General features: G+C 50.6%; 1 protein-coding gene across 1 annotated transcript in view; it reads right to left on the bottom strand.

The window, feature by feature from the left end:
* tnpo3 (transportin 3) overlaps positions 1 to 9860 on the bottom strand; it is an 86926-nt gene extending 77066 nt beyond the window's left edge. Inside the window, exon 1 of the mRNA XM_072471197.1 lies at positions 9625 to 9860. Within this exon, the coding sequence (XP_072327298.1) occupies positions 9625 to 9744 (120 nt within the window). The 5' untranslated portion in view covers positions 9745 to 9860. The remainder of the gene's footprint in view (positions 1 to 9624) is intronic.
* Positions 9861 to 15982: the final 6122 nt, after the last annotated feature.

Below are 15982 nucleotides of genomic sequence, written 5' to 3'. Positions count from 1 at the left end.
GCCCCCGCCACCATCTGTTAAAGAAGGGGCAACACTGGGATTGGGCCCAAGAACGGCAGGTGGCTTTTGCAGCTCTACTCATCAAGACTGCTAACCCATTTCGACCAATCACGACGACTCCTGTTGACCTGCAAAACTTCTCCATACATCGTCGCAGCCATACTGTCCCACACCATGGAAAAGGGATCTGAGCGTCTCATCGCCTTCGCCTCATGAACGTTGGTCGACACAGAGAAGCGATATGCGCAGATCGAGAAGGCGGTTATCTGCATGGAACACATGTGCCGTCGGGTTTACAGTCAAGAAATTTCATCAGTATGTCTACGGGCATCACTTCACCATTCTCACGGACCACAAGCGCCTCCTCAGGCTCTTCAAGGAAGATTGAGCGATTTTCTCCCCATTGCTTCCGCCTGCATCCAGCGATAGGCGTTGGCTGCTCCAGGGCCAAGATTTCCCACGGCGACACATTGAGCCATCTTCCCCTGCTTCTCCTTCCCCCTCCTAAACCAGCAGCGGCCGGTGAGTTCATTGCTGCCCTCCATTTTATGGACTCGTTACCAGTCACGGCGTCCCACATCCGCGGGTGGACCCAGACTGACTCTCAGCTATCCCGCATACGCCACATGGTGCAGTATGGGGCTCAGCACCAGGCTTTATTGCAGGACCTGAAGGCTTACACCACAAAGATGCAGGATCCAAGCATAGAATACAGTGCGCTCTTTCGGGGGACCCACATGGCAGTCCCCGAACGTGGTCAACTCCTGATGGGGAGGCACTGTTGCTTCACGGGCAGCACGGTGGCGTAGTGGTTAGCACTGCTGTCTCATGGCGCCGAGGTCCCAGCTTCGATCGCGGCTCTGGGTCACTGTCTGTGTGGCGTTTGTTCATTCTCCCCATGTTTGCGTGAGTTTCGCCCCCACAATCCAAAGATATGCAGGGTAGGTGGATTGGCCATGCTAAACAGCTCCTTAATTGGGGGGAAAAATGAATTGGGTACTCTAAATTTTTTTTAATTAAAAAAAAAATTAAATTATATAAAAAACTAAGTAGCACCACAAGAGGACACGAGGCTAATGAGGCCAGAACAGTTTATGTTAAATAGATTTCAGGTAGCCGAGTGATTACTGTGCTGGACAAACAACCGAGCAATCAGGAGTCTAAAACCCATGGTGGACAGTTATTAAATTGAATTTAATAAATCTGGAAAATGACTTCTACTTCACTGACCTGATTTTTGGCCCACATCATGTGGCTGACTTGTAATGAGTTACTCTGTGAATGTTTCCCACTTTGTGAGCATCATTCACATCATAAAAATAAATATTTTCAAATCCTGATATGTGCAGGGATGGAACAGGAAAGGGATTGCTATAAAATCAATTAGTGAAATTATATCTTTTTAACTTTCCTCTCTGTAAAACATCTTGGGACCTTTTTTTATATTGAATGTTTAAAAGCTGCAGAAAAAGATCGGCATTCCAATTTCCATCGAAGTGCACTTGTAGCCTCCTAATGCGCAAGGATGAGCCGGATACAGTTCAAGGTTGTACACAGGGTACATATGACGTGGGCAAGAGTGAGTGGGCTATTTAAGAGGGCGGCAGACGAGTCTGAGAAGTGTGAGCGGGGGCCAGCAAATCACACACAGATTCTGAGGCTGCGGAAAGTTTGAGAGATTCTGGGCGGGAGTGTTTGCGGCACTAGCAAGGATAGTGGGGGAGGTGGTTGAGCCAGACCCTTTGGTGGCGATATTTGGGATACCGGAGAAGCCTGAGCTGATGGAGAGAAGGTAGGCTGATGTTGTGGCCTTCGCCTCTCTGATTGCCCGGCAACTCATTTTATTGGAGTGGCAGTCAGCAATGCCACCCAGGGGAGCGGCCTGGCTGTGTGATTTATCTGACTTTTTTTAAACTAGAAAAGATTAAATACAAGTTAAGGTGTTCAGCGGAGGATTTCGAGGCAAGGTGGGGGATGTTCGTGACCATATTTGAGGAGATGTTCGTCGCAGGGGGCTAAGGTGGGAGGGTGGCGCGAAAAAGGGGAAATATTTGTATAGTTCTGTGTTGGGAGGATGGTTTCCTGAACTGTTTATGTGTTGTAACTTTTCATATACATTTGGAATAAAATACATTTTTAAAAAATATATAAAGTGCACTGGCAGAACTGGATGAGAGGACTGCAAATTCCCTCCTCAATATCCTTCAATGCCTCACTGGAATCAGGAAGTAACCACATTGGATTGGAATATTTAAAATGGACTCAGCAGAATTGTACGAGCGATTGATCAAATTACAAACCAGAACTCAATTGTTGGGTAATGAATCAGCTTTAAGATCAGGTTCTGGTTAGAGAGCGTCAGCACAGAACAATGTTTTCTCCAGCCCAGAATATCATTGCATTTTTGGGACTATGAGCCTCCCCGTTTTGGCAACAGAGAACAATAGGCTCTAGAAAATTTATTAAAGGCAACAACAGACAAAATCAAGCTAGAAGAAAATGAATTAAAATTACTTAGCCCAGCATACTTCGAGATTTCTGATATCAAAAGCCTTCCTTCCTTTTAGGTTCAGCTGCATTACTCAATAATCATGTTTTCAAAAAAATGACATTATATCAACAGTTCAGAAATTGACAATGCAATTCTTCTTCCAAAAGCGGATGCAATCTGTTGGGCCACACAGTGCTCACCACAAACAAGTTCTCATACTCTACAGGTGGTGAAGGAAATCTTGCTTCGAATCATAGAATGATTACAGCACTGAACTAGGCCATTAGGCCACCGTAACTGTGCCAACTTCCTATAAGAGCAATCCTCTAGTCAGTGTTTTTCAAACTTTTTATCCGGGGACCCATTTTTACCAACTGTCCAACCTTCACGACCCACACCGGCCTACCATTTTCGCTTACCTTTAATGCAGCAGGTGAGCCTCTTTGGTCCTCACAATCTCACTTGCTTTGTCATTCAATGTTGCATTTCTGTGTGACTCTTCACCAGTGGTCCTGGAGCTCACATCAGTACTGCTTTGTCCTGCCATGGACTCTCCCACGAAGCTCTCTCCATCAGATTCAGTTGTGAGATCCTGGCCTGTGTGTGTTTCTTCCTTATCTTCCTTAGTTCAAAAAGATCCATCTTCAGGTCTTCACAGAGTCCTGTTACTTGCTGCAGCCACAAAATGATGAATCTCCCCTCAGTAATTTCGCACCCAGAACACGTGGCGTCAGTGTACCCGGCGGGTGACCTACTCTCTAGTCTTCAGACTAATCAATTTTTCTTTTAAAAGTCTACTCCTGGAACAGAGCGCTGACATACTGAGGAGGCGGTCTGCTCGCTGGGCTCCGGGCCTGCGCACAGCTACATCTGGCTGAGGGGGCAAGCATGTGTGGGACAGCCGACATTCTGAAAGCAGGTCGTGTCCGGCATTTTTAAAAAGCAGTTCGCGGCTGTTGGGTACTTCTTCGGGAACACCGCGACCGATCGCTCCGTGACCCTCCTGACACTCACCCAGGACCCATCCGCAGGTCGCAACCCGGAGTTTGAAAATGATTGCTCTGGTGCCACTCCCCTGCCTTTTCTCTGTAGTCCTGCAAACCTTTCCTCTTCAGATAATGATCCAGTTCTCGTTTGAAAGCCACAATTGGGCAGCACTGTGGCACAGTCGTTAGTAATGCTGCTTGACAGCTCCAGGGTCCCGGGTTCAATTCCAGTCTTGGGTGACTGTGTGTGTGGAGTTTGCACTTTCGCCCCGTGTCTGCGTGGATTTCTTCCGGGTGCTCCGGTTTCCTCCCACAGTCCAAAGATATGCAGGTTAGGTGGATTGGCATGTTAAAATTGCCCCTTAGTATCTATAACAAAAAGTTTAAGTGGGGTTACTGGATTACAGGTTTAGGATGGGGCCTGTCCCTAGATAGGTGCTCTTTCAGAGGGGTAATGCAGACTCGATGGGCCGAATGGGATTTTATGATTCTATGAATCTGCCTCCGGCATACACACAGTGCATTCCAAACCCTAACCATTTGCTGCGTAAAAATGCGTTGCCTCATGTTGGCTGTATCACAATTGCAGCAACGCAGGAAAAACACAGCATACAAAGCCAACAAATGATGGGTTTTCACAGAAGCCATTAAAGTTCAAATAAAACTATAGGCCCCCCCATCCTACTGGCCCAAAGTTGCATTGCAAAATGGGCATTGACATGAATGAGTCATTGAAGTGCCTTTTTCCTTCACTATCCTGTCACCAACGTAAAATTCCATGAAGATCTCACTAGCAGCGACTCTGCCTCAATGAGGTACAGGGCCAGGTGGACTCTCAAGACAAGGCAAGAAAATGAAGGTAGGAGGGAATGTGAAAATGGAAGTAGTCACATAATTTTTAAAATATTTTTATTACAGTCACAAGTAAGTTTACATCAACACTGCAACGAGGTTACTGTGAAAATCCCCTAATCGCCACATTCCGGCACCTGTTTGAGTACACTGAGGGAGAACTCAGAATGTCCAAATTACCTAACAGCACATCTTTCGGGACTTGTGGGAGGAAACCGGAACATCGGACGAAACCGACAAAGACATGGGGAGAACATGCAGACTCCGCACAGACAGTGACCCAAGTCGGGAATTGAACCTGGGACCCTGGAGCTGTGAAGCATATAGTGACAACATTCATTTAATGTACAATGCTGTCTATTTTGATGCCGTCTCCGGTTAATTTCAATTTTCAGACAAACTAAAACTCTGCTCAATCCAAGCCCTCTGATACAAAATGATTCATTGCTTTATTTACTTCATAGTAAAACACATTTTCTGTTCCAGGCTGTCATCAGTCTCTGGAATCTTTGGATAGGCACAATACAAGTGAAATTAATGGCAAGGATCAATCCTCCACCAGGGAGGCCCACTCTGGACCTTCCAATCACTTTGGGAGGGACTTACAACTCCCTCAGTTGCGTGCTCAAATCTCTCAATTTCATCAACCATTGCTTGTTCAGGACCTTTCAATTCCACCATCATCACATCCACACGTGCCCGCCACTCACCACCCACACCCTTCCCCACCCCAAAAGGCCGACCCCTCTATTCTCACCTCTCCACCGCCACCCAGGCTCCTCCCTCCACTACCACTTCCCCAAAGGCCCAACCCATCCATCCTCACCACACATCTCCCATACCGCCGACCCCATATCCTCCCCACCACCCACCCTGCCCAGACACCCATTCCCACCATACCCTCCCCGCTGCACCACACCACTCCCCACTATACCAACCCTACCCTCCCCACGCCCACATCCCCAAACAAAATACCCCTCCCCTGATCTCCTTCACCCCTCCCCACACCACCCACCCCTCACCTCAAACACTCAACACCCATCCCCAAACACCCCAGCAAACATCCTAACCTTCCCCAACAAACCCATTCCACCGCCTAACCCCTAACACCCAGTCGCCTTGCCTCATCCCTCCCCAAAACAAACACCACTCCCACCCAAAACCCCTCTCCGAAACAAATCCCCCCCTCAAAAACAACCCCCCCAAACCAACACCCCCTACCCCAAAACTAACACCCCCCCCCAAAAAAACTGCTGCCCCAAAACACCACCCCCCAAAACCGCTCTCCCTCAAACACCCACCCACCCAAAACCGCTCCCCCTCAAAACAACCCCCACTACCCAAAACCACTCCCCTCAAACCAACATCCCCACCCAGAACCCTTCCCCCTCAAAGCACCCCCCCACTCAAATCCCCTCGCCCTCAAAGCACCCCCACTCAAAACCCTTCACCAAACCAACACCACCTCCCAAAACCCCTCCCCCAAACCAACACCCCCCACCCAAACCAACAACCCCCACTCCAAACCAACACCCCTCCTCCAAACCAACACCCCTCCTCCAAACCAACACCCCTCCTCCAAACCAACACCCCTCCTCCAAACCAACACCCCCACCCAAATCCCTCCTCCAAACACCCCCACCCAAATCCCCCCCCAAACCAACATCCCCCCACATGAAACCCCTCCTCCAAACCAACACCCCCCCCGCCCAAACCCCTTCGCCTCAAACTAATACCCCCCACCCAAACCCCTTCCCCTCAAACCAATACCCCCCACCTAAACCCTCCCCTTAACCAAGACCCCCCCAAAACCCCTCCCCAAGCCAACACCCCCCACCCAAACCCCTCCCCCAAGCCAACACCCCCCATCAAAACCCTCCCCCAACCAACAACCCCCATCTAAACCCCTCCCCCAAACCAACACCCCTGGCCCAAATCCCTCCCCCCAAACCACACGCCCCACCTAAACCCCTCCCACCAACTAAACCCCTCCCAAACCAAAACCCCCGACCCAAACCACTCCTCCAAACCAACACCCCCCCCACATAAACACCTCCCCCCAAACTAACGCCCCCCACCCAAATCCCTCCCCTAAACCAACAGCCCCCACCCACAACCTCTCCCCAAACCAAGGTCCCCCCCAAACCCCTCCCGCAACCTCTCCACAAACCAACCCTCCCCCCAAACCAACAACCCCCACCCAAACCCCTCAAAACAACCCCCACAAACCCCTCCCCCTCACACCTACAGTCCCCTACAGAATCCTCCCCCAACAGACCAAACCTCTCCCCCCAAACCAACACCCCCAAACCAACACCCCTCCCCCAAACCAACACCCCCCCCACCCAAACCAACACCCCCCACCCAAACCCCTCCCCCCAAACCAACACCCCTCCCCCCAAACCAACACCCCCCACCCAAACCCCTCCCCCCCACCCAAACCCCTCCCCCCCACCCAAACCCCTCCCCCACACCCAAACCCCTCCCCCCACCCAAACCAACACCCCCCACCCAAACCTACAGCACCCACTCAAACCCCTCCCCCCAAACCAACACCACCCACCCAAACCAACACCCCCCCACCTAAACCCCTCCCCCCAACCAATACACCCATCCAAATCCCTCCCCCAAACCAAAACCCCCCACCCAAACCAACACCCCCCACCCAAACCCCTCCCCCAAACCAACACCCCCACCCAAACCCCTCCAAACCAACACCCCCATCCAAACCAACATCCCCATCCTCCTCCAAACCAACACCCCCATCCAAACCAACATCCCCATCCAAATCCCTCCTCCAAACCAACATCCCCTGCCAAAACCCCTTCCCCCAACCAACACCCCCAACACAAAACCCCTTCCCCAACCCAAAACCCCTCCATCCCCCAACCAACACCCTCCCCCCAAACCCCTCCCCAAATCAAGACCCCCCCCACCCAAAACCCACACCCCACCCAAAACCCTCCCCCTCACACCAACACCCTCACACCCAACATCCCCCAAACGCAACATCCCCTCACCCACAACCCCTCTCTACCAAATATAAAAAATAGGAGGCCATTCGGCCCTTTGAGCTTGCTCCACCATTCGTTACGATCATGGCTGATTATTAAGTTTAATACCTAATCCCACCTTCCTCCCATATCCCTTGATCCATTTAGCCCCAAGAGCTATATTTCTTTCTGGAAATTACACGTTTTGGCCTCAACTACTTTCTGCGGTAGCGACACAGTCAAAACACAAAAGACACCCCAAAAGAAAACCACACAAATATGATACACCCAAAATACCAACACCCCTCCACCCAAAATCTACACCCTCCCCATCCAAAACCAACACCCTCCCCACCCAAAACCTCCCTCTCCAACCCCCAGCATCCCATATCCCCCAACCACCCACACCCCTCACCCCCCAAACCGCCCACCCAAACCCCTCCCTCACTTCTCCCACCCAAACAGGGCAATCCCCAGCCAACACAAACATTATCCATCCAATTGGAGATTAACCATGGACAACAATTTTGACTTGGACATATATCACCGTTCTTTCATTGTTGCTACGTTAAAATCCTGGGAAACATTAGAGGTAGCATCACTGGTGTAAGAGTTGTAGTAGTTCAAGGACAAGGCAACCAACATCTCATACTCAAAGACAACAAATGTGGCCTTGTCAGCATTGCCCACATCCCCAAAACAAATGAAAAAACTTGGACCTAATGTTTCAACACATATTAAACTGTGGTGACATTGCAAGTATCTCAGGCTATCACCCGTCAGATCAGAAATAATCCAAATTGTCGCTAAATTATAATAGCTTAAATCAATGATTGTTGAATTCTACTAGTTTAAATCAATATTTTTTTGAAAGAGATGCAGTCATTTATCCTCCATCTTTGTCCTCAATATTTCATTTGAAGATCTGAAACAAGCAATAAAATTATTAAAATTGGGAGCCAGTTTGACACAGGGGTCATCTTAAACAGCATTTTTCTTTAGTTTGGAAATGCTGCAGACTTTGGAAATGTAACACATCAGTGAAGATTATCAAGTTGGAAATTACTTTTTTCCAGTAGATCTTAATGAAGTTGATAAAGATTTCAAACTGCTTTCATTGCCACTGAAAATGAAATGAAATGAAAATCACTTATTGTCACAAGTAGGCTTCAAATGAAGTTACTGTGAAAATTCCCTAGTCGCCACATTCCGGTGCCTGTTTGGAGAGGCTGGTACGGCTGACTAAATTATTGGATTCCAGTATAACCTTTTAAATATAAAATTACTTACATCACATATTGATGGCATGGTGGCACAGTGGTTAGCACTGCTGCCTCACAGGGCCAGAGACCCAGGTTCAATTCCGACCTCGGGTAATTATGTGATGTTTCCTCCGGATGCTCCGGTTTCCTCCCACAATCCAAAGATGTGCAGGTTAGGTGGATTAGCCATGCTAAAATGCCCCTGGTGGGGTTACGGGGATTGGGCCTTGGTAGGGTGCTCTTTCAGAGGTTCAGCGCAGACTTGATGGGCCAAATGTCCTCCTTCTGCACTGTAGGTATTCTTATGATCTGATCTAACGTGGAGCAGCCTGAAATTCTGAATTGTTTTTCTCTACTCATTATTTTATCAGAACGATTTAGACGTATTTCACTTGATTTAAACCTTTCCGGTTACATACTAAATTTAAAATGATTAAAGTGGAAGCCATTGGACGTGAAATTTCTTTTGGAATTGTTCTCTCCACTGGCGCTGTAAATAAAACGTTTGCGAGTTCATTTTAACTTCGTGGCAAGTTTACATTTACCCCAAAATGTAAAATTATTGATACCAAAGTGGAGCGGATTAATTATGATTATTTTTTAAAAACTGATTCCCTCTCCTCCGCTTCCAACATTAGGAGCTGATTTTTGCTCGGTGACAAGTTTAGATGAATATGAACGGTGGAGTTGGGATTGAGGCAGAGCCGAGTGGATCCACAATCGGCCCCCACCCCCCCCCCACCCACACGGGATCAGCTTCATTCGGCCACAAGTTTCCCGGTTTGTATTCACTGGGCCCCCTTTTGATTCCAAATCCTTGACGTTCAAGTCGAGTTGTTTTGGATTTAATGGACTTTCGCGGCTCGCACATCCCCGCCGCGGTGATCATTTCCTCCTCCTGTTGCCGCCCCCAGGGCGCCGGCTCGGCCCCTTCTCCCGGCCGGTGCGGGAGGAGCCCGCAGGCCCCTGGTCGAAGCCCGATGCTCGAGTACCCCCCCCCCCCCTCCCCCCCCTCCCCCCCCGGCCCTCCTTCCGCTTACCGATTTTTGGAATTCGCCCAGCCAGACGGAAGCGCGCTCCTTGCCGGCCGGGTCCGGGTCGTGGTAAAGCGCCTTGACGGCCTGGTAGACGACGGTGAGCGAGGGCCTGTCCCCGGCCATGGCGCCTGCGGCACGGAATGGGCAGGGCGGTGGCACTGGAAGCCGCTCGGTCCGCCGGCGGGCCCACACCCGTTCGTCCGGCGATTGGGAATTAAAATCCCGGTTATTTTTTTTTCCCCCTTCCTTGCCCCGCCGCCCCCCTTCCCCCCCGAGTTTTCAAATTTCTTCACAGCCTCTCGCGGCCGCCATTGAGCCCGCACCGGAACTCGGCTTCACACGACAAGCGCTCCGACTGGAACACGCACCCCTCACTCTGGGGTTCCGCACAGGCAGGAAGCAGCACAGCTCCAGAGAGACACACCTTGACACTCTTGGCTTCCTGGCCTTCTCTCTCTCTCTCTCTCTCCCCCCCCCCCTTCTTCACTGGGGTAATGATGTCTTCAGTAACCCAAACGCCTAGACGCATTGGAGCATGTTACTCGTTTACTTAGGAAGAAAAATCAAGCATGATTCCCCCTGTAGTTGAATAGCCTGCCCATCCATGAACAAAGCGCCACTTTAGATAGTCGAGTGACGCCAACGCCTGTGATACTATAATGCAGCAGTGTTGGGGTTGGGGGGGGATGGACCTTGACCAGAAAGGCTTGCATTAATTTCCCAACTTAATAATTTTTATTAGTGTCGCAAGTAGGCTTACATTAACACTGCAATGAGGTTACTGTGAAAATCCCCTTATCATCACATTTCAGCGCCTGTTCGGGGACACGGAGGAAGAATTCAGAATATCCAATCCACCTAACGTCTTTCGGGACTTGTGGGAGGAAACCAGAGCACCCGGAGGAAGCTCACGCAGGCACAGGGAGAACGTGCAGACTCCGCACAGAGAGTGACCCGAGGATAGCGAAGGAGTTCGGGGGAGGGGGGTGCATAACCTTAAAATTGGGGCTAGGCCGTTCAAGGATGATGCCAGGAAGTACTTTTACACATAACGGTCATGGAAATCTGATAGATTCTTGTTGGGTTAAGGATATTAAGGTTAGCAAACCAAGGCAGAAAGATGGAGTTACAATGCAGTTCAGCCATGATCAAATTTAATCATGGAATTAGCTTGAGGGGCTGATTTGCCTTTTCCTGTTCCCATGTGTCTTGTCACATTAAGAAGTCTTACAACACCAGGTTAAAGTCCAACAGGTTTGTTTCGATGCCACTAGCTTTCGGAGCACTGCTCCTTCCTCAGATGAAGCGCCTGCTGCTGGGGAATCTGGGCATGTGGTAGGCGGGGTGGGGGATCTTTGGGGTTTGGTGGAGAGTTTGAGGTGGTTGGAGGGGTGTTGGGGGAGGGCTGTTCGGGGGAAAAGGGTGGGGGTGATGGGGAGGGTCGAGAAGGGATTTGGGGAGGAGGAGGTTGTAGGAGGGAGGGATGATGAAGAGATAGGTGGCACTGATATTTTTCACTTATAAAGCATTGTTTTACTGACTTTTGGGGACTCAAATGATTAATAACATTGGAAACCAATGTGCAGTAGATTTAGAAATGATATGGCCATCAAATTTTCTTAGCATTCTGGCACCTCTGGCACTACACCCAGAAGTTAACTATCACAGATTGTTGTAAAAGCCCATCTGGTTCATTAATGTCCTACCGGGAAGGGAATCTGCCGTCCTTACCTGGTCTGGCCTATGTGTGACTCCAGACCCACAGCAATGTGATTGTCTCTTAACTGCCCGCTGAAATGGCTGTGCAGCTGACTTCAAGGGCAACTAGGGATGGTCAACAAATGCTGGCAGTGATGCTGACATTCTATGAAAGGATTAAACAGCAGTGCTACAATTGTGTTCTTTGATACAAATTTAACATAGTTTCCCTGGTTTTCAATTCTATCCCTCCAGAAATAAATCCCAGTTATTGATTTTTATTCACGGCCTTGTTAACATACGTCACTACCTTTACTGAGTTGTGAATGACTAGGCCGAGGTCCCTTAATTGCTCCTCCACCCCTTTTAGGGTCTTATTATCCAAGAAGCCTGTGGCCTCTTTATAGTTCCTACCAAAGTTCATCACCATTATCTGTACTGAAAATCATTTGCCCACTCTTCAAGTTTATTGGTGTCTTGAATTTTGTCACATTCATTTTACATTAATGACACCTGCCCCATATCATGCCATCTGCAAATTTTGAAATTATGCTTCCGATTCCTGAGTTCAAATCGTTAATATAAATTGTGAACAATAATGGTTCCAGCAGCAATCCCGGTGGAAGACGCTCCTGATTTTTTGCCAGTCTTTAACCCCGACTTTTCTTTCCTGTGTTTTGTACCCAGCTTGCTATCCATTCTGCTACTTGTCCCCCGACTCCACATGATCTGATCTGAGTCATGAGTCTAGTATGTGGTACATTACCTTTTGAAAATCCAAATATTTTACATCTATTACATTACCCTTGTCTAGTCTTCCTGCTATTTCATTTACAAAGTCCAATAAGTGTGGGTCAAGCATAACCTTGTACTTTGGAATCTGTGCCAATTTTTGATATTTCTACATCGCTTCTCAACCTTTTGGCTAAGTTCAGCATGGGATCAGGTGAAAGGCCTGGATCGCCAGTGTCGCTTGGGAGGAAGTGGCAGCGGCCGTCAGCCCGGGGAGCGCGAATGAAGTGTGTGTCTCACGGTGCCCTTTCTGTGTCCCTCCAGGAGAGGCTGACTCACAACAGATGGGAGAGGGCCCAGACAGGGGCCGGGGTGGGTGCCGGACATTGAGGCCCCTCTGAGGAACGGGCCCTGGAGGTTGTAGGAGTGGCCGAGGACAGATCGGTCACCGATGAATGACCCTTCTCTCCCACTGACCACAAGTACATTATGCTGCAGGATCTCCATCCGACGATGCCGGCCCATCTGGGGTGGTCCTCCGGGAGGGGAGATCCGAGGAGACCGCCGTATTCGCGACACAGTTATTATCCCCACCCTCCACTGGCACAGAGACACACACACCTTGGTGGGTGACAGAAGTAGACAGGCTTCTGGGGAACGTTCTGGTGAGCTCCATACAGACGCTGATGCACATCAGGTGGAGGCAGGAATGTCCAGGCAAGTCAGCAGGCGGAGGTCTGCTGGATCCCAGGGCCCAGCTGGGTCCCTGTTGTCATGCAGAAATATGCAGATAATGATATACAGACAGGCACAGACAAGCAGCTAATGAACACAGAGAACAGGACATGACCAATGAGCAGGCAGGACACTCAGGTGTGCTCACTATAAAAGGCACGAGGCACTCACACTCTGTCTCTTTCCACTGATGAACATCTACAGAGCCGTTTGGCATTGTCTCGACATCGGAGATCTTCCATCGCATCATGGAGCAGATGATGGAGGGCATTGAAGGGGTTCATATGTACGTGGACGACATCATCATATGTTCCATGACCCCTGAAGAGCATGTTTCCCATCTCCAGCAGTTATTCCGCCATGTCCATGCCAATGGCCTGAAGCTGAACAGGTCCAAATGTTGCTTTGGCATGTCGACACTCAAGTTCCTAGGTGACCAGATCTCTCAGCAGGGCGTACGCCCGGACACAGCCAAGGTCAAGGTCATCGAAGTCATGAAGGTCCCTGAAGACAAGCACAAGGTGTTGCGCTTCCGGGGCATGGTCAATTTTCTGGGCAAGTTCATCCCAAACCTGGCCTCACACAGCACGGCCCTACGAAACCTGGTGAAAAAGTCCACTGCCTTTGAGTGGAAAGCAGCACATCAGGCAGAGTGGCTGGAGCTGAAAGCCAAACTCACCACTGCACCCGTATTGGCATTTTTCGACCCAGACAGGGAGACGAAGATCTCGACAGATGCGAGCCAGGATGGTATCGGTGCGGTCCTGCTTCAACGCGATGACACTTCATCCTGGGCACCGGTAGCCTACGCATTGAGGGCCATGACGCCTACCGAAACAAGGTATGCGCAAATAGAGAAGGAATGTCTGGGTCTTCTCACTGGCATTCTCAAGTTTTATGACTATGTCTACGGCCTGCCGGCATTCACAGTCGAGACGGATCATAGGCCTCTGGTCCACATTATCCACAAGGCCCTTAAGGACATGCCGCCTCGGTTACAGCGCAACCTCCTCAAACTCAGAAGGTACGTCTTTGACTTAGTGTACACGCCTAGCCAGGAGCTCATCATCGCTGATGCATTGTCCCGCTCCATCACATTGCCTAGTGAACCGCTGGAAATCATCCAGCAGATAGAATCACAGGTGCACCCTCACGGCGTCTGATGAGAAGGTGGTTCGTATCCGCGAGGAGACAGCCAAAGACCCCCTCTTGCAGCGTGTCATGCACCACCTCGCCAATGGCTGGCAGAAAGGGCAATGCCCTCAATTTTACAATGTAAAGGACGACCTGACGGTGATTATTGGGATCCTCCTCAAGCTGGACCGGATTGTCATTCCACTCAGTCTCCAGAGCTTGGTGCTCCGTCAAATCCATGAGGGACACCTGGGCGTCGAGAAGTGCAGACGCAGAGGCAGGCAGGCCATCTACTGGCCCGGTATTAGCCAGGACATCTTGAACATGGTGCTCAACTGTGCGTCCTGTCAACGCTTCCAGTCAGCGCAGAGCAAGGAGACGCTCCAGCAGCATGAAATCGAGATCTCCCCATGGTCCAAGCTTGGTATCGACCTCTTTCATGCGAATGGTCGTGACTGTGTGTTGATTATTGACTATTTCTCCAATTACCCTGAAGTCGTGAAGCTCTCAGATCTCACATCTCGGACCGTCATCAAGGCCTGTAAGGAGATGTTCTCCAGGCATGGTATCCCATTCACTGTCATGAGTGACAATGGCCCGTGCTTCAGCAGCCACAAGTGGTCTATGTTTGCCAAGTCATACCATTCCAAACATGTCACTTCCAGCCCACATTATCCGCAGTCCAATGGGAAGGTTGAAAAAGGGTGCACATTGTGAAACAGCTCATCTGCAAGGCCACGTATTCTGCTTCTGACATCTACCTCGCGCTGCTTGTGCACAGGGCGACCCCGCTGTCCACTGGCATGTTGCCAGCTCAGCTCCTGATGAATAGGGACCTGCAGACGACACTCCAGCCATACACTTGCCCAACCTGGATCACCTCCCGGTGCTGCAGAAGGTGCAGCAGCTCCGAAACCAGCAAAAGCAGGGCTATGATGCTCATGCCACCGATTTGCCCGTGTTATCCCTGGCAGACACTGCCAGGATCAAGGTACCGGAAGGTGTCTGGTCTGCTCCAGCTGTCGTTATTCGACAGGCTGCGTCCCGCTCGTATGTTGTACGTATGGCTGATGGTTCTGTTGTGCGACGAAACAGATGGGCACTGTGCAAAGTTGCCTGCCCGCGACCGCTTTCTTCTCCGTTTCCGTCCGTTGTTTTGCCACCTCCTGATACCTCGAACTACGAGGCCACCAGTCAAGGCGTTGTCCCCACCACCACCTCTCCGGCGGTCGACAAGGATCAGACGCAAGCCCCAGAGACTGGACTTATGAACATTTTGTTTTGTTTGCTATGTTCTGTTTTCTCACATTAGACAGCTGTCTTCACATGTAAATACGTTCACATATGCCACCGCTTGTAAATATGTTAATAAGAGTATTGACAGGCAGAGGGATCTGGGTGTACAGGTCCACAGGTCACTGAAAGCAGGCGGAGAAGGTAGTCAAGAAGGCATACGGCATGCTTGCCTTCATCAGACAGGGCATTGAGTGTAGAAATTGGCAAGTCATGCTGCAGCTGTATAGAACCTTAGTTATGCCACACTTGGAATATAGGCCAGGATTCTCCCTTCTGGGGATTAAGTCCCCACGCCGGCTGGAAACCAGCGCCAGCCACTCCGGCGCCAACAGCCCCCGAAAGTGCGGAATTCTCCGTATTTTCGGGAGCTGGGTGGATGGCGGAGGGGTTGGCGCCACTCCAGCCGGCGCCGAAGGGAGGGCGCGGGTTCACTCATGTGCCGAAGGGCCGGCCCCAATCGCGGGCCAGGCCACCGTGGGGGGTCCCCCTCCCCCAGGGTCGGATCCCCCGCGCCCCCCTGATGACCGCCCACACATGCTCACCTGCCAGGTCCCGCCGGTGCGTGAATTGAGTGATTCACGCCGGCGGGACTGGCCTAAAATGGACGGCCGCTCGGTCCATCAGGGCCCGGAGAATCGCCGGGGGGGGGGGGCGGGGGGGCGTCGGCAGCGGCCCCCGACCGGCATGGCGGGAATCCCGCCCGCACCTGAAAAACGGCGCGGAGAATACGGCAGGTAGCATCGAGGCGGTGGGGCGGGAATCGCGC

This window comes from Scyliorhinus torazame, chromosome 13, assembly GCF_047496885.1.
Source record: "Scyliorhinus torazame isolate Kashiwa2021f chromosome 13, sScyTor2.1, whole genome shotgun sequence".
Taxonomy (NCBI): Eukaryota; Metazoa; Chordata; class Chondrichthyes; order Carcharhiniformes; family Scyliorhinidae; genus Scyliorhinus; species Scyliorhinus torazame.
Note: the sequence above shows the minus strand (reverse complement) of the source record. Positions and strands in the feature narration are given on the sequence as shown.